This window comes from Microcaecilia unicolor, chromosome 10, assembly GCF_901765095.1.
Source record: "Microcaecilia unicolor chromosome 10, aMicUni1.1, whole genome shotgun sequence".
In the NCBI taxonomy this organism is placed as follows: domain Eukaryota; kingdom Metazoa; phylum Chordata; class Amphibia; order Gymnophiona; family Siphonopidae; genus Microcaecilia; species Microcaecilia unicolor.
In genome coordinates this window covers 48,311,977-48,331,864 of record NC_044040.1, presented here as the reverse complement: position 1 = coordinate 48,331,864, position 19,888 = coordinate 48,311,977, and the positions used below count along the sequence as shown (strand labels likewise).

Below are 19,888 nucleotides of genomic sequence, written 5' to 3'. Positions count from 1 at the left end.
TACCAGCACAAGTGTAAGAGGTAGGGGGGATGGGCCTGGGTCCGCCTGCCTGAAGTGCACTGCAGCCACTAAAACTGATCCAGGGACCTGCATACTGCAATCATGGAGCTGGGTATGACATTTCAGGCTGGCATAGAGGCTGGAAAAAATATTTAAAATGTTTTTTTTTAAAGTTGGGAGGGGGTTGGTGACCACTGGGGGAGTCAGGGGAGGTCATCCCCGATTCCCTCCGGTGGTCATCTGGTCAGTTCGGGCACCTTTTTGAGGCTTGGTCGTAAAAAAAAATGGACCAAGTAAAGTCGCCCAAATGCTCGTCAGGGATGCCCTTCTTTTTTCCATTATCAGTCGAGGATGCCCATGTGTTAAGCATGCCCAGTCCCACCTTCGCTATGCTTCTGACACGCCCCCGTGAACTTTGGTCATCCCCGCTATGGAAAGCAGTTGAGGATGCCCAAAATTGGCTTTCGATTATGCCGATTTGGGCGAGCCTGGGAGAAGGACGCCCATCTCCTGATTTGTGTCGAAAGATGGTCGCCCTTCTCTTTTGAAAATAAGCCTGATAGTATCAAACCTACTACTAATATTTAGCATTTCTATAGCGCTACAAGGCGTACGCAGTGCTGCACAAACATAGAAGAAAGACAGTCCCTGCTCAAAGAGCTTACAATCTAATAGACAAAAAATAAATAAAGTAAGCAAATCAAATCAATTAATGTGAACGGGAAGGAAGAGAGGAGGGTAGGTGGAGGCGAGTGGTTACAAGTGGTTACGAGTCAAAAGCATTTCTTTCAATTAAATACCTTGCATTTAGAGGTTTCAGTGGGTCTTCAAATTGTGCGTGTAATGCCCCCCTCTATCCATTATAGAGGGAGTCAGGCCATGTTACTTGGGTTGTGAAGAGTTTGGGACTTGTAGTTAGTAAATAACACCTAGGGCCCTGTTTACTAAGCCGCGTTATAGGCGTGTTAGATTTTTTAATGCTCATTAACTATGTACACGCGTTAACCATGCAAGCGCCTATAGTATCCCTATAGGCGCCTACATGGTTAGCACGCGCACTAATTGTAGGTGCATTAAAAATTCTAGCGTACCTTAGTAAACAGGACCCCTAATGGATGCAGTAATCAAAAATGTAACAGATTGTTTATGTTGATTATTTCAGGATATAGAAACTTGTTTGCAATGTATTCTTCTTCCTATTCTGAGTTGTACACTGTTCTAAAGTCAGCTTGAATATGTGGGTGATAATTCTATAAAGCTTTTTTTATGCAAAAATGACTTTGTACGTGCATGAAAGAGCTTTTGTAAAATTACCCAGAGGTTACACGATACAAATATGCGCTGTGAAAAAAAGACATGCATTTGTACATGACCTGAATGCAGTTGTGTTTGGGGGTGGAATTTGGTCAGAGTGGGGGTAAAGTTGTGATTTACTTGTACTGTTTATAAAATAAATGCAGACATTTACACCTGGCTTCATTTTAGCTGTAAATGCTGTGGGATATGTAGGATAATTTTATAAAGAGACATAGCAGCTTATATGAATTTTACTGCGTAAGTTGTCCATTGCATAACTGCTTTTTTTTTTAATAGCCCTTATTCCCCAGATTCTATGTATCGCACCTAGAGATCCTCGCTGAAATCCAGGCGGATTCTGTAACAACACGTGTAACTTAATCAAGCTAATTAGCATTGATAACAGCACTTAAACAATAATGAGAATTAATTGGCAATAATTAGAATTTACTAAAATAAAATATACAAGTAATGTGTCTGCCTGTTATGTTTAAGTGAAATATAGTAATAAATCAAATAAATGAATGAATAATAACAAATTATTAGTATCTCTTTTATCTATTTCATTTAATTTTGTTTCATTCCATATTTGTTTTTGTTGTAATTTTTATTATTTATTTGACTTACTACTATATTTCACTTAAACATAATAGCAGACACATTACTTGTATATTTTATTTTGTTTTATTTTTTTTTAGTAAATTTATTTATACATTATTCATATTTATGTTACTATTTTACAGTGTACTTTTGTGGACATTTATAGTACACATGTTTTTTTGCCTAGACGTCTGATGTAGGTGTTTCGCGAAACATGGACTGTGTTTCAGGTCTGTTCAATAAAACACTGGTTTGACGCCCCCCACTCTTATCGGCTCCTTCTGATTTTTTGCTCACCTGAATGACTGAGTATTGTCACTATCCATATATCTGGGCAAAACGCCCTCTGTCTGCCCTGGATCAGGCTGGAGGGATCAGGCAAATTTTTAGTGGCACTATGTATATTGCTGTGTGAGGAGGAATATATGAGAACTCAAGTCCTTCTTAAGAAGATTCTTCTACTAGGCCACCTTTACAAGGCCAAAGCATGGAAACCTAGCCAGTAGGGCTAGGTCTGAACCAGAAAGTATGAAAGCCTGGGGCTAGGAAAACTAAGTTCCAGAGGGAAGAAGGAGGAGATCTAGGGTAGACCCCTAGACTACTGTTGAAGAAGAGTTTGAAGCCTTATTGCCTGCAAGGTAGAACAGGCTAATCATCACTGATAATTGGATGTTAACAAGCAATTATCAGCACTGATTGGCATTACTTACAATTTATGCGCACTGTGCACTCAATATATTCTGTAATGTGCGTATAAATTCTAAGTCGCATAGTTGAAAAGGGGGCGTGGCCATTGGCATGGAATGGGTGGGTGGGCTGTGGGCATTTCTAAAATCTATGCACGTTATTAGAGAACACACTTGGTCTGTGCCTAATTTAGGCATTGGCATTTACACCAGGTTTTACTTGGTGTAACTGCCCGTTACCAATTTAGTCTTATTCTATAAAGTCCGCCTAAATTAAGTCGTACTGTATAGAATGTGCTTAGGCAAATTTCAGTTTGGCGCTGAATTTTTAGGCATGATATATAGACTCTAGTCCTTTATGTTAAATAGAGTTCTCCAAATAAATTCTTTTGATACAAAATTTTAGCAGGAATTTGGGATAATAAGCTTCTTAGGAATTCTCCCCTTTATGGAGTTATAAAGTCAGCTGTTACTCCGTGTGGTGCAAAGCACAATGGTTTTTATTATTGTTGGTAATAATCATAAGAGTAAAACAAGAATGGTTCAGGTCAGCTAAAAGTGAGTGGAAAGAAGGAAGTACAGTAATTAGTTGTGCGGACAAATTTATTCTCTGTTTTTAAATCTGTGCCAGTTATATGAGCCCCCAAACTCAGTTTTTCTTTTTACACAAGAGCTGTAATTTAAATTTGAAGTCTTCATTTCAGCAGTGTTTTTCTGATTCTTTTCAGTGATGATGCTGTTATTGATGATTCAGGTGATCATGTTGAACGGTGTGAAAACATGTTGAAAAAAATTAAAGAAATAAATCCACAATTTGAAATAGAAGGTTTGCGGAATGTTTGGATTATTAAACCAGGCGCAAAATCTAGAGGAAGAGGTATGCTTTCTATATTATTTTATGGCGGGGTGGGGGGGTGATAAGATGCATTGTATTCAGAGTTGCATCCACTGTGGATTTCAATTGCGAGATTTTAAGGAAAGACATGTAATGCCCCCTTGGGAGTGTTCCTGAGTCTGGGGCCCAACCAGGTTGGAGTCCTGTCACCCCTCCCCCCATAGAGCAGGCTCCATCAGTCCCTTACGTTTCTGGCGCTTGATGCCTCCACCTGAGGAAGAAAAGGGTTAAGGGGTGGGTTTACCCTCTTTTCCCCCAAAGAAAAATCTAAAGAGACTGCTGTGAACAAGGCTGTCAAAAGATTTAACAGTTTTATTGAACTATGTACAGGGTTTGCTATAAAGATATATAAAGGCGATGAAAGATTAACAATGTTTAAAGGTTTGTTTTGAGATAACCACTAAATGCTAGAAGACTATAAACCAAATACCACACAATCTAGTACCAACACTCTTAACCAATTACTTTATCTTATAGCCAGCACTCTTTTGACAAATTAGTTCATCATTCTTTCAATCCAGTAGTTCTTTTGCCTAAGCAGAAACTACTGATTCCTTTCTGTCACTCTAGGCCAGAGGTTTTCAACCCAGTCCACAGGTACACCCAGCCAGTTGGGGTTTTCAGGTTTCCCCTTTTAATGCTCTAGGCTGAGTCTTTGGGTGGGCATGACAGTGTGGCCTGTGTTCCACCTCTTACCCCTTACTCCTTCCTTGTGCCCTTTCTTGGGCCTCCCCCACCAAGTCCCCAAGTCTCACCCTCCTGCTGGTGCACTCTGGGGATGGCGGCTGCTAACTGTCCAACTAAATCGAACTGACTTGACCTGTCCCCACTGCCATGCTCCAAGTGCCAATTACGCACCCTGGGGCTTCCTCCTTCACTAGGTGCCAATCTGCACCTCGTAAGCTATCCCTCTGCTCCTGGTGCCAGTTACACCCTGGAAGCTTTCTGCCGCTGGCCTTGGGCACCCGCTCAGTGGCTTCAAAGGCCTTCCCATGAGTTGACTCCCAGGGACCGATACACCCCAAACCCACTTGTCCAAGATTTCAAGCGGTTACATTTTCCTCCCCTTCCTCACCCCTTACAGAACTTTTTATCGGTCTCCCCCCTACAACAGTTTGTCTCACATTCCATTCTGTCAGATTACGTAAACTTAATATCACAAAACACTATGTTCAACTTTATAATGAAACAAAGCATGAGGGTCCCCTTGCTCCATTGAGTAAATTTGGGCCGCCCAACCTGTCATCAACACAGTGAAATATCAAGATTCTCAAACAATATAGGCTGTTTTGTATTAAAGAAGTAGGTTAATGCGCTATTTAAAGCATACTGATAGCTCACAATGGTTTGGATACCCAGCTGGTTCTCTGTCCTTGCTTGCATCTCCTCTGAGATCGTCGTTTTCAACTACGGATATCTTAGCAGAGGTTGGGTGGCAACGCCGGTAATTGGAGAGTAAAACCAGTGCTGGGTGGACTTCTACGATCTGCGCCCTGATATGGATGAGTTGAAGTGTAAATTTTAAGGGGCTTTGACGTTAGCTTCAGAACTTTTAGTACAGGAACAGTGCTGGGCAGACTTTTACGGTCTGTGCTCTGAGAAAGGCAGGGACAAATCAAACTTGGGTATACATATAAAGTATCACATACCATGTAAAATTAGTTTATCTTGGTGGGCAGATTGGATTGGCCATTCAGGTCTTTATCTGCTGTCATTTACTATGTTACTATGTAACTGAGCTGGCATTCTCAGGAACATATGCAAAATCTTAATAGCAAGGCAAACTTCTACACCTTAATAGATCAAGTTTTTACCTGAGCCAACACAGTCATTCGGATCACTGCTTCCCACCTGGGGACTGGGTTGCTTCGTCTGGAGGCTGGGGAGATCTGGGTTAAACCGATTACAGTTCATGTAATCAAATATTAAACCCATTCAAATACTATACAATTCAAAACTCGATACGCTTGGATAATGCAAAGCTTCAAATTCATCTGTTCTAATTAAATAAGCAACCTTTGAGCAGTAATAGTAATTCCATACATTTCAGCCCAATTGTTCTCCCACTGAAGCACCATAACCATGTTCTAACTGTTTCACAAATTTTGCAGCATCTGACACTATCAAAATGCTTGGTCTCACCTTTATGGATGATATGCAACCTCACCGGATAGAGCAGCATGAATTGGGTGTGCAACTTAACAAGCTGGGCACAAATTGGGGAGAAAATTTTCCGAAATGTTACCCTGTCCAAGTAATCTTGGAAACAAAGTACTTTGCAGCCATCATGTTCCAAGTGCTTCCTGCTGCACAGCACCTGAAAGAGTGCTTGTTTATGGGCATAGTTGAAAAGCTTGAAAATCACCATCCTTGGGTGCCCAGTAATAACTCCGTGTGGGCCTATGCAGTGTGAGCACTAAATGCACATTGACCCTGCAGTGCTCTTGACCTGCAGGTTATTTTGCAGCCAGGATTCTAAAAAGCCTGTCATCTCCAGTTCTGCTAAGGACTCTGGAAGCCCGACTAGCTTTAACTTATTGGTGCGTGTACAATTTTCCACATCATCAAGTTTATCTTCCAGTTGTTTTACTTGTTTCTGCAAGTGAGTGCATTCTTGCTGAGCCCTGCTGTGCTACTTCGCCAGCCTCCCCCACTCATTGCTGCACCATCTGGATTTCAGAGCAGATACCATTCAATCTATTATCCATCAATTTATGTTTATCAGGAATAAGCTGTCATTTTTGTTCAGCATGTGCTCCATTGCCATAGTCACTTTTCCAGTGATCTCCAAGACCCATTCTGATTCCACCATCGGAGTTGGAGGCCTCATGTGTGCTGCCATTTTAACTTCACTGCCTTGTTCCTTTTTCTCTTTTTTGGAAAGTTTAGTGGCCATTCATGCCACCATTATCTGCTTTCCTTAACCCAAGGTAAGCAATATCACATGCTGATTATCCATTTTGAGGGAAAGCAAACCAGGTGCAGGGTTTTGCAGTGTCTACTTTGTACCATGATACCACATGACCACAAACATCTTATTATTAAGATCATGGAACATAGTCTTAAAATGGTCCTGCACCTTAACATGAAGAAGACATAGATCTTGCCAATTAGTAAAATCAATTTCATCCTTGATGGAGAAGTAATAGAAACAGTACACGACTTCAGTGTGCTCGGATCAATAATCAATAAAACAACAAGTAGTTAAGAAATCCAATGACATATTACCCTAGGAAGAATGGCATGAAGGATCTAGACAAGATCTTCAAGTGCAGAGATGCATTTCTGATAGGAAGATGTGACTTGACCAAACCATGGGATTCCAATAATGTCATATAGATATATATGAAAGATAGCGAAGAAGCAAGACAGGAAGAAGATTGATGTCTTGAATTATGATGCTACAGAAGAATATTCTGTGTATCATGGATTGCCCAAAGAACAATGAATGAACTGCTCTGAAGATGAGCAGACATAAACATAAGCAAAGCCACAGCTAAACTCAAACAGATGCTGTGGTGCCAAAATTGTCACTGCAACAGTTCCAAGAAACGGTTTCTTGGAATTGTTGCAGTGACAATTTTGGTGCAGTTCATTCAAGGCAGCGTGTATAACACTCTAGAGTTATTAAGAACAATTGTATCTGACCCTTGAGGCAGGTGGACTCTCCCACCAAAACACGCCCCCATGTCGGGTCTCTTCTGGTAACTAATAACACTTTTGACCACACTCCTCGTTGGAAGTTCTGGTGTTATCCTGGTGTTTCCTTCAGACTTTCATAGAGGATACTTTCTGGACCTTTGTTGGCAGTGGCTTTCGTTTTGCCCTTCTTTTTTTTTTTGCTTAAGGTAGCCTGTGGCTAGGGAGTCCCAATTGTGAGCACTTACTATCCTGCTTGTCCTCAGAGAAAATCAAGTTACTTACCTGTAGCAAGATTGTGGGATATGAATCCTCACCTACCCTTCTACCTGTGTTATGAATGGTATTCTAAACTCAGCTATTTCATTGTCTAAGGAAGTCTTCCATTTGACAAAAGGCAGGTAGTCAGATGAGTGTACAGTGCTGCCTCTCAAAGATCTAGAAAATTTACTAAGCTGGAAGGGCTTACCTGCTTAGGCTCCATTGGATGACATCACTCAATTGTAAGAATTTGATTCCTGCTATCCATGGAGAATACCTGCTACAGTTAAGTAGCTTGTTTGTTTTGGGGTTTTTCCCCCTACAAAACAGATTGCCTTTACAATGCTCCAGCTGCATATTTTTTTTCATATGCATTTGTAGGTGGAGAAAGGCCTTTCCACATAAGATGAATCAGATTGCTATGCAACTCTATTACCTAGATGGTGATTCTCAATTTGGTCCTCATTTCAGGCTGTCTGCAACCTGATTTCAGGCTGTCTGCAATGAATCTGCATGAAATATATTTTTATAACTGGGTCCAAAAATCAGGCAGATGTTTGAAAACATACTATGCTTGGTTGTTTTCGACAGCCTGTAAAGCAAACCAGGCTAGGGCATATCTAAGGACTGAATGGAGAGCTAACAGTGTTTCTCAGGCCAGTTCTGGAAATCTCTCTCATGCATCTTCATTGTGGATATCACATAAACCAGACTGGTTCAGGGGTACTCCAGAACCAGCTTGAGAAACCAAGGACTAGATTCAGTAAATGGCTCCCAAATTTTGGTGCCAAAAAAATCCATGCGGAGTGCTATTCTATAAATGGCGCTTTGAGTTACTACTACTACTACTTACTACTACTTAGCATTTCTATAGCGCTGCCAGGGTTACACAGCGCTGTACAAGTTTAAACATGGGGAAGGACAGTCCCTGCTCAAGAGAGCTTGCATGCCGTTTATAGAATAGCACGTTACGCTGGGATCCACACCCAGCTTTGGGTGCGAGGATTTACACCAACTAAAATTTGTTGTAAATCCTGAATTCTATCTTTAGTGAATGCCCATGAACTACACATGCCCCTCCCAGGGCCATACCCCTTTTCAGTTGCATGCTAAGGGACCATTTTACAAAGCCATTGCACGCAGCAAATTGGCCCTATTGCCGGGCTATCCCAGCAACCCAGCGGTAGTGCCAGTGTGTGCCGCGTGCCAATTCTGGCACTCAAAAAATAATTTTATTTTTTAGCGTTGGAGGCTTACCCAAGGAGGTAAGGGATCACCCAGGAAATGGCTACATGGCAAGTGTTTAACTTACTCAATGGCCATTTCCTTTTAAAAAAATAAAAATTTTTACTGGGCAGTGTAGATTCGTACGTTGATCTTTATAGAATAGCGCTTAGCCAAATGCGCATGCAAATCCTAATTGAAACCAATTAACTGCAATAATTGGCTGCTAGCACCAATTATTGTTAGTTATTGGCTCATTACTCATTTAAAGTGCATACACAACTTGGATGTGCAATTTTGGACGCCATATATAGAATCCGGGGGGGCAACCCAATCTAACATAATTTAAATACAGGTTATTTAGCAGATATTATAGATTATACCATAAGGAAACTCGGAAGTGTGATTTTACACAAAGAAAGAGGGGAATATAGTAGAAGCCAAGAACAGTCGTATTTAATCATCCTTTGATTTTTTCACTATTCATGATGTATTGTAAGCCACATTGAGCCTGCAAAGAGGTGGGAAAATGTGGGATACAAATGCAATAAATAAATAACCCTCTACCCAGAAACTAATAAGCATGGACACTTCTAATCTCTGTAGGCTCATGGAATTCTTATGATCTTGGTAAATTTTTTTGCTTTTGTGATTCAGGATTTTAGATGCAAATGAGAAATCGGGAACCGGATGGTTGCCATTTATCATTCAGTAGCTGTAATTTTCTAAGAACACATAGCATCTCACATGTCTTTCTTATTCCCAGACATAGTGTGCATGGACAAAATTGAAGATATTCTGAAGCTGGTGACAACGGATTTCTTTGCTAAAAAGGACAATAAGTGGGTAGTCCAGAAATACATAGAGGTGCCGTTGTTAATTTACGACACCAAGTTTGATATTAGACAGTGGTTTCTAGTTACAGAATGGAATCCTTTGACTGTTTGGTTCTACAAAGACTCTTACTTGAGGTTTTCCACACAACCTTTCTCCTTAAAAAATCTCGACAGGTAAGTTGATAAAAAGAAATATTGGTTCAGCTTTAAGAGTGCATATGTTACCACCTCATCTTTTAACCGTGATTTTATTTTCATGCAGATGTTATAAGTAATGAACCATTTTCAGGCTATATATACACCCATGTCTCTGACAGTACTAAGAGAAAACATGTAGCTGGGGTGAGCTAAGAAAATACCATATAATTTCATAAAAACTGTCTATATTTTCAGTAAATCTGCGCTTTCTCTTCAGTTAACAGTTAAAATAAATTATGCCAAAAGGCCAATTTTTAAACATTGACTAATCCCCCTGTTTACTAAGCCACGTTAGTGGCTGACATGTGGCAATGCCAACATAGCCGAAAGTAAATGGACTGTGTCGACATTAGCGCATGGGATTCAACACCTGCATTAGAATTGGGTGGTTAGTATATAGGATAGGGCTTCACAAATTTGTCTTGGGTACTCTAGAGCTTCATGCAAATTGTTCTCCTCTATATTCAATGTGGATATCCTGAAAACCTGATGACCTGTGTGGTCCCTAGGACAAGGTTGGACATTCTTGATATAAGCTTTTTATCTCATTGCTCCAGTGCTTGCTTTGATTATAAAAACCCTTTATGATGGGGATTCTTTGTATTTGTATTATTTGTTGTGCCCTGGTTTTGAATGCTATGTAAACAAGAAAATAAATAAAATGATGAACAGGTCACATTATCCAATTCAAACTTTTCCCATTGGATGCTTTCTGCATCACTCTTGCTTTAGAGTTATGTAAACAAGCAGACAGTAGGGAAAACCCAGTGAACTGTATTAAAAAAATAGCACTTTCTGTCATAAATCACCTATACCTGATGGCCCATGACACATCATTTGCATTTTTCTGTAAAAGTAAGGGAGGAGTCAGATATTGTGAAGAAGAATACTTTAAAATGTGTACTGTATAAACTGGGGAAAAGATTCCTACTCATTTAAAGCTTTATTTACAGCTTCTGTACATTATACATTAAGAAGTAAATAAATTCCTCTCTGGAACTGTCCATGCCATCATTATTAACATAGTTTTACTTAATGTAATCCCTTATCTGCGTTAAATTAAAAATTGCTGTTTTAATGCCCATATTGATTGACATCAACAGTGGAAACATATCCACAAGATACTGTTAAAGAATCATGTTATCAAGGTAATCTAGTAGATTATTCATATTGCATTTCGGCTGCATTCTATCAAAAAACAGTTCTGCATCTTTTTAAAAATAACATTAGTAAACTGTGCATTGTTTTCACAGTTCTATTCATCTATGTAATAACTCCATCCAGAAACATTACAAAAACTGCCCGGATCGTAATCCTCTGTTGCCCAGGCACAACATGTGGGGAAGTGCCAAATTTCGAAACTTCTTGCACAATCAAGGACACAGCAATGTGTGGGAGAATGTTATCTATCCATCCATGAAGAAAGCTATAATCTACACAATGAAGATGGCTCAGGATAATGTTGAATCCAGAAAGAATAGCTTTGAACTGTATGGGGCAGATTTTATTTTGGGCCAGGACTTCAAACCATGGCTGATTGAAATAAACTCTAGCCCAACAATGTACCCTTCTACACCTGTTACTACAAACCTTTGTGCCCAAGTGCAAGAGGACACGATTAAGGTTGTTGTTGACAGGGAATGGGATCAATGTTCCAGCACTGGCAAATTTGAGCTTCTCTGGAGACAGGTAAGAATAATCTATTCTCTTTTTGGTTGCCTTTGAATAATTCTATCATGCTTAGAGATCATTACTGGTGTTGTTATTGCTTTGTGTGTGGCACCTGTAGGTGAAATCCATTTAAGAAAGATTAACAGCTATAGTTTATTTCATTTCCTATACCGTTTAACCTCAGCCAAGAACAAAGCAGTTCACAATACAAAAAATAAAAAGAAAGGAATGCCAATTGATAATAGAAAAGCACATTCAGCCAAATAAACCATCCAAATAAACAAGAACAGGATTATTCAGTCTAATCCCCTGGGATAGGGACCCTCAAGGCCGCCCTGAAGTAATATGCTTTCAGTAACCTTCCAAAGTGCTTTCCCCCAAATTCTATATATGGCGCTTTAAGTTGTGTGCACTAATTTGGCCGTCAGTACCAAAGGTGGTTGTAGTATTTATTTTCATTTTGAGATTAATGGATTGACTGTGACCAGAGAAAGTATCATGGCTTTTCTTCCCCATTATATGCAGCAGTTAATAATGAGGAACAGTGAAGGAAACAAATGTTCTTACAAAACCTTTGCAACAATTCATGGAGGATTGAGATAATAAAAAATAACAAGAAAAAAGGGAGTTAAAGTTAGAGGAGAAAAAGACCTCGGATCATAAACTCTAGAGAATATTACTCAACTAGTGGAACCATGCCCGTTTCCTCAACAATGAAACGGGCCCTAGGAAGGCTGTCATGTAAGCTTTTTTTCCCTCTCTCCCCTGCCCTCCCCTCCATGTCCAGCAGTTCTTCCCTCCCCGTCCTTCCATGTCCACCGATTCTCCTCTTCCCTGCCCTTCCATCTGTGTCCCGCGATTCTCTCCTCTGTTGTCCTCCCATCCCATCCATGCCCATCAATTCTCCTCTGCCCTGCCCTCCCCTTCTTCCCTCCCTCCCCTCGATGTCCCGCGATTCTCTCCTTCCCTCGATTTGTACCTGAACTTTCTATGGCTGGCTGGCGCTGGCTTCCGTTCCGTTCGTAACATCCCTCCTGACGTCAACTCGCCTCCAGTGTACCCTTCCCTCTCACTGTTACGCCCTCTGACATCATTACGCCTTGACGTGAGGGTGGGACAGTGAGGGGGAATGGAACACTGGAGGCTGGCTGACATCAGGAGATGTTACGAACCCAGGCAGCCAGACATGGAACATTGGAGGTGCAAATTATTATATAGGATGGGCAACTGTTTTATTTAATTGGTCCAAAAAAACTCTCATAACTTTATGTCCAGTTTTCAAATATAATAAATCAATAATCCTACAGTTTTATAAATGTTATATTACAAGCGCTTATCTTACATATATTTCCATTGTCTGGAAATCAATATCCATACAATGGTATAAATTGATAGTACTTATCTTCCAAATAATGCTCACTTATTTCTCATATGTTGTCTAATGGAGGCAAATCTGGTCAGTAGACGGGTATTCCAGGGGCAGAGAGAGGAGCTAGAAGATATGTGGGTCCTGGTGCCCACATAGCCAAATGACCAGATAAAACCACACAAAAGGGAGTCCTATCTTTGACTGTATAGCTATACATATTCTGGCACTAAATATCGACTGGCACTTGCATAATTTCTGAGTTGCAGCCTCTGATTTGCCAAGCCAATCCTGCCCTCAATCTCCCTAATCCCCTGGTTTTAATCCAGCCTCCCCTTGATGGCTCCAAAGGCAAAAAGGACCACCCACCAAATCCTCCTCGAAAGTCCAGAAGACAACAAAGACCCCATGTATTCTCCCACTCACTTGACCTACTGTTTGAAGCAACAGAGCCCCCACTTCCTTCCTCCCTACACCTACCTGACCTCCTGAGAACCCCTGGGACTTACCTGGAGAGGGGCGTGTCTATGGTGGTATGGTGAAATGGTACAGGAAGAGTCCCCCTCCGCTCCTGCCCCATTTGGCAAATGGTATCCTCTGACCTTTGGTGGTAGTCTCATGGTATTACTACTAGGGGTGGTCAGTCTTCCATACTTACTCCGTAGCAGTAGTAATACAAGATACTGCCAGGGGTCAAGAGTTGCCATTTTGCATCCAGATTGGTCTTGCTCCGTACAACCACAGATACTGCCCCCCTGTGTAAGTCCTGGGGGTTCTCGAGAGGTTCGATGGGTGGGGAGAGGAAGGGGGGCTCTGGTGCCTTGAGGGGGGTCAGTGGGTGGGGGAACATTGGGGGGTTCTTTGTTGCTTTTGGGACCATTGTGTAGGGGTTCATGTGATGATTTGGGAGGGGGATCAGCATAGGGAGATTCAATAACCTCACAAATCCTCTTATGTAAGTCCCAGCTGAATATCGGCTGGGACCCACAGACATTCCAGCGGCAATGATATGTCTGGTCTTACCCGGATATTTAGTGCAGGAGCCCGGAAGTGGCCTGGCATTGAATATCCAGGTCTAATTTATCTGGTGATGGCACTTTTAAAAAATGCTGACCACATCCAGCTGAATATAAACTGGTAAATGTTTGCATAAAAGTTTGGCATATTACTGATGAAAATTTTGAGAAACCAAGCAGTAAGTGGTGGAATGTGACAATGATTTAAATCTTAAAAAGAAATAATAAAAAAGACCAAACTACATTGCTAGATTAATTTAATTTCATCTACTCCACATCTCCACATCTGCTCAACCTATAAGGATCTGTCAGGTATTTGGGTACCAGAGATGCCAGGTTACTCAGTTCCAGGCTGGACACTTTTTGGCCAGTTCTGATTTTGAACTTACATCCCAAAGCAGTGTGGTATTTTAATGCCTGATCCTGCCTATTGAAATCAGTCCTGCAAGCCCCATAATGCACCAGGATGAGATGGTCAGAAATCCAGGACTGTCCCAAAATCTATAGTCAAGAACTGGGTAATTTGGTATCTCTGAAGTAGCAAAGTGTGGAACAGATATTTTCTGTATTTTCAATTATTATATGATATAATTAAGCCAAGCTTTTTATGTAATCATGGGGTTATAAACTAGAAGTGGCATTATTTTTTAAATTCCCATCTGGAAGGGTGAAGTTTATATTCTCCTACAACAATCTGCTATTTCCAAAGACTGATTCCTATTAAGGATTTAATGAAAAACTTGTAGTACACAACTTTTCATGATCTCACATGGCTCATCTTCAAATATGACATTAAAAATGGAAGACTCAAGTTTCCCTCTACCCTGTCATTCCTCCTCTTCTCCCCTGTACCATACCCACACACCTTTACTTTTTGGTGCCTCTCTTACATTGTTCCTTCCCACTCTGATCCCTTCCATTGCTCCATGACACTGCCCCTAGATCCCAGTAGTGGACTGACCTCAGTTATGCACATGTTGTCAGTTCAGCCTTGATGTTCCCTTCCTGCTTCTCACTAGCAACTCTTCTTCAACCATAGTATGTGGACAGATAATAGCAGAAGAGACTTGGTGCTTCACTTTCTTATCTTCTGCGGGCCCAAGGCAGGTGGCAACAATACATGGCCACCTTTCCGCCAAAAGGAATCCCAGACCCAGAGTATCAGCACAGGCTCAACCTCTCCTGACTTTCTTTTTCTCTTGTAGCACTAGCTGCCAACTCTATCATCCAGGACTTCTCTGGAGTAGAGGAGAAGCCTGATTGTTTTATTTATTTATTTTTGCATTTGTATCCCACATTTTCCCACCTATTGATAAGTTCAGTGTGGCTTACAGGAGTTCGAAGTAAATTGGTTATAGTTTGTATAAAACAAAATTACAGTTTATATAGAACAATGAGATTAACAGTTGTCTTGAATTTGACAGACTATATGTGTTTTATAGTTGCCGCAGATAAGCATGTTAAGTGTTTGGGATGATTTGGATGACGGAAGCTAAGTTCTCATCTGTCCACTGTCGTATTTCATGCTGTGTTATCCAGTAATCTGGTTGGTTAGGGTGATTCAGCGGGGAGGAACTTTCTGAATAAGTGGGCTTTCAGGTGTTTACAGAAGATTAGGTAATTATCCACAGATTTTAGTTCTTTCAGTAGTGTGTTTCAGAGTTTGGTGCAAACGTATGAAAAGCCGGTCGATTTGTATTTAAGGCCTTTACATCTAGGGAAGTGGAGGGTAACGTAAGATATCGCTGACTTAGTTGCATTGCAGATTGGTAGATCTGTTATGTTGGTCATGAAGTCCGGTGAGAGGCCAAAATTATTCTGTAGGCCAGAGAACAGATCTTGAAGGATATGCATGCTTTGATTGGTAGCCAGTGTAGTTTTTAGAGTAGGGGTCTAGCACTTTCAAACTGTTTTTTTTTCTGACTATGAGTCTAGCTGCTGTGTTTTGTGCTGTTTGTATTTTCTTTAAGATTTGGTCTTTGCAACCTGCGTAGATTCCATTGCAGTAGTCCACATGGGCTAGAACCATGGTTTGGATCATGTTGCAGAATACATCTCTTGGAAAGTATTGTTTTATATGTTTAAGTTTCCACATTGTGTGGAACATTTTCTTTTTAGTGGCTGTAGTCTGTTTTTTGAGTGATAAAGTCACGGTCTATGGTGATTCCTAGGATTTTCAGATTTGTGTGTATTTTTCTTCAGGTTTCTTCTGTATTCAAGTTTGAAGGTTCCTCTTCTCATATATTACAATTTCAGCAGTGTTATTGCTGTTCGGAATTCCTCCTCTCTCACCACCAGTTATATGTGTCAGTTCTTCAGTGTCACCTGTCTGTGACAACCTCTTGGCATCAGCTGTGGATGTGACAGCCTTTCACTGTATGTGGCACCCTCTCAGTGTTGGTTTGCCTTTTCAGTGCGTTCAAAGCTAAGACCGTCCCTTCGATCAAGGGACGGTTTTAGCTTTGAATGCAGTAAGAGACAACTCAGTAATGTGCATGGGAGAAAGTTCTATTGCTGCACATTGAATCCATTAGATGTCACATTACATTTGACCCCTGATGCAGGCGCTGTGCACTGAAACATGGCCCATGTCGGGTCATCAATGGAAGATTGTTTTTCAAAGAATTTTGTCCCGATTTTAAATACTCTTGATTAATAGGATGACACATTTCATGTCAGCCATACCTCTTAACATAGTAACATAGTAGATGACGGCAGAAAAAGACCTGCATGGTCCATCCAGTCTGCCCAACAAGATAAACTCATGTGTATACCTTACCTTGATTTGTACTTGCCTTTTTCAGGGCACAGACCGTACAAGTCTGCCCAGCAGTATTTCCCGCCTCCCAACCACCAGTTCCGCCTCCCATCACCGGCTCTGGCACTGACTGTATAAGTCTGCCCTCCACTATCCTCGCCTCCCAACCACCAACCTCTCTTCCCCCACCTGCTCCGCCACCCAATTTCGGCTAAGCTTCTGAGGATCCATTCCTGCTGCACAGGATTCCTTTATGCATATCCCACGCATGTTTGAATGTCTGCTAGCTCCTTTGTCTTGGCTGGGGAGCAGCAGGATATTAAGTGTCATTTTGAGGGTTATACTTTCCTTTTTTTGGCATCCAAAATTGGCTCCAAATTAAAGTACTGAGAACTATGGATATATTCTACCACTTCTTGTACCTCCTAGTATGTCCATCCTGTTCTGAGAAGTTAATGCATTTCTTCATGATTTCTTTCTACCTTCTTGGTGCAGTTTGTTATAAGACTGTAGTCTTGATTTGGCATTCTCTGCTAATGTCCTAGAGTTTACGCTTTCAAATGATCGCAACCGGCACCAACATACTCCTTACAATTTGACATGTCAAGTGCCTTTGATATGGTCGACCATGGAATCCTACTACACATACTTGAATATTTTGGCATCGGAGGCAATGTCCTAAACTGGTTCAAGGGGTTCTTAACTTTACGCTCATATCAGGTCACATCAAATTCAACTACGTCTGATGCATGGACACCTGAGTGTGGAGTACCGCAGGGATCCCTCCTCTCACCAACTATTTTCAACCTTATGATGGTCCCCCTGGCAAAACTTCTATCAAACCATAACCTAAACCCATACATATATGCCGACGATGTAACGATATATATTCCTTTCAAACAAGACATTAATGAAATCTCCAACGAGATCAACCAAAGTCTACACATCATGAACACCTGGGCAGATGCATTCCGATTGAAACTGAACGCAGATAAAACTCAATGCCTCATGCTTACCTCCCAATACAACACGAATAAATTTACTGCTATTAACACACCCAAACTAAATCTACCAATCTCAGAAACTTTGAAAATCCTTGGAGTCACTATAGACCGCCATCTCACACTTGAGACTCATGCGAACAACACTACCAAAAAGATGTTCTACTCCATGTGGAAACTGAAAAGAATAAGACCATTCTTTCCGAGATCTGTCTTCCGCAGCCTAGTGCAATCACTCGTACTCAGTCATCTGGACTACTGCAACTCACTATACGCAGGCTGCAAAGAACAAATACTGAGGAAACTTCAAACAGCCCAGAATACAGCAGCCAGACTCATCTTCGGAAAACCAAAATACGAAAGTGCAAAACCCTTACGTGAGAAACTACACTGGCTCCCACTCAAGGAACGCATCACCTTTAAAGTATGCACATTAGTTCACAAAATCATTCATGGTGAAGCCCCCACATACATGTCTGACTTAATAGACCTGCCACCTAGAAACGCTAAAAGATCATCCCGAACTTTCCTCAATCTCCACTTCCCCAATTGCAAAGGCATAAAATACAAAGTACTGCATGCATCAACCTTCTCTTATATGAGCACACAATTCTGGAATACACTACCACGCAACCTGAAAACGATCTACGAATTAACCGACTTCCGCAGACTATTGAAGACTCATCTCTTTGAGAAGATTTACTGCAAAGACCAAAACACATGAATCCATACACGCTAATAGAAAAGCACCAATACACTCCCTTCTGAATTCTCTTCCCCTTACTTTAACTACACTTAAAACTCCACCCACAGATAAAATTGTTATACCCTAATGTTGTCCTGCTATTGTTCTATCGCCCTATCATTTCCCCATGGCTACATTCCATTGTTCTATTCCCAGATGATACTTGACTTTGACTTTGTCTTCCCATAACTCTCCACAACGTACCCCATAATCGTACTGTGACCAATTGTATTTCGATCATTCACAATGTATTGTAAGCCACACTGAGCCCGCAAATAGGTGGGAAAATGTGGGATACAAATGCAATAAATAAATAAATAAATCTGTTAATAAGCTCTGATTCCAGTCTTTCACTGGGATGCTCTCTTGAAACCCTTATTTTGTCCGTTGGGCTGCAGCTTCAGGCCTTAGGCTTTCATTGTCCAGGGGAGGTCTCAAATGGCATTTCCTTTCAGTCACTTTTGGTGATGCCTTCACTCATCATTTTCTTTTTTCATCTATTCCATTTATGGTTGAATCGGAAATCATGAGATTGGAATATCAATTCCATGCTTTGTCATGTCTCTCTTCCAGTATTGTTAGATATCTTTTCCTATTTCCCTGTAACTAGAATATTCTAGTCATGTTCCATTTGTATACATATTCTCATGCCAATCTATTGATTTTTCGAGAAGGTGGTAAAGGCTTTTGCCACATTTTCCTGGGACTAATCACTATCTACCTAATTCTGTATATAGTGCTCAAAATTGCATGTGTAAATTTGGGTGTGCGGCCAAATTGTGCACACAATTTCATTGCTTAACAAGCCAATTAGCACTGATGAATGGGTGCTAACAATCAATTATTGGTGCTAATTGACAATAATTGGAATTTACATGTGCATCTTTACAGTTGCTATTCAATAAAGATATGCATGTAAATTTTTCCGCGCAGATCCAAAAAGGGAGCATGGCCATGGGAAAGGCATGGGCAGGTCAGAGACATTTCTAGGATTTGCATGCAGCGTTATAGAATTTATGGGATCCAGGCCTGATTTAGGTGTGGGGATTCATATCAGGGTTCCATTGGCTTAAATCTTTGTACCCCAAATTGGGTACAGATCCTGGTGCTAAGAGCTATTCTATAAACGGTGCCCAACTTGAAGCACTGTTTATAGAGTAGCACTTAGTGCACATTTTTTTGGTGCAAAATGTGGGCACCATTTACAGAATTGAGTCCTAGATGTTCTTACCATTCATATTTGTCTTTACGTTTCTGTAAAGCCTTTGGCCTTTATGGCTTTTAGATTGATCCTTGTTTGGCCATGGGTTTGTAGTCCCACCCTCTTTGGGGAACTGCTTTGCTACATCCTACTTGTTCTGGACTGGTCTAGGATGGACACTAAGGAAGGAAAAATTATATCTTATCTGATAATTTTCTTTCCTTTAGTGTTACCAGAGCAGTACAGAAGCAATCCTGAATGGTTGTACTGTTTTCTTCTTATTTCTGTCACATGATTCTATTTTTCACTTCCTTTGTCTGTTCCATTGGATGTGAGACAACTCTTGACATGGATAAATTTGTGTCAGTGGATTATAAAACTATCTTGTTGATAAAGGTGGTGGATTAATGTGACATTTGACTGAGAGTCAATTTTGGAACAGTTCCTGATCTGGTTAGAGAACTGTGTGTCAGTAGAGAGCAATAAATACTTGTG

At 40.8% G+C, this 19,888-nt stretch overlaps 1 protein-coding gene across 1 annotated transcript in view; it reads left to right on the top strand.

Moving 5' to 3' along the window:
- TTLL8 (tubulin tyrosine ligase like 8) overlaps positions 1-19,888 on the top strand; it is a 141,101-nt gene that overhangs the window by 82,733 nt on the left and 38,480 nt on the right. The window contains exons 11-13 of the mRNA XM_030216801.1: positions 3,311-3,459; positions 9,368-9,611; positions 10,889-11,324. Coding sequence (XP_030072661.1) covers positions 3,311-3,459; positions 9,368-9,611; positions 10,889-11,324 — 829 coding nt within the window. The remainder of the gene's footprint in view (positions 1-3,310; positions 3,460-9,367; positions 9,612-10,888; positions 11,325-19,888) is intronic.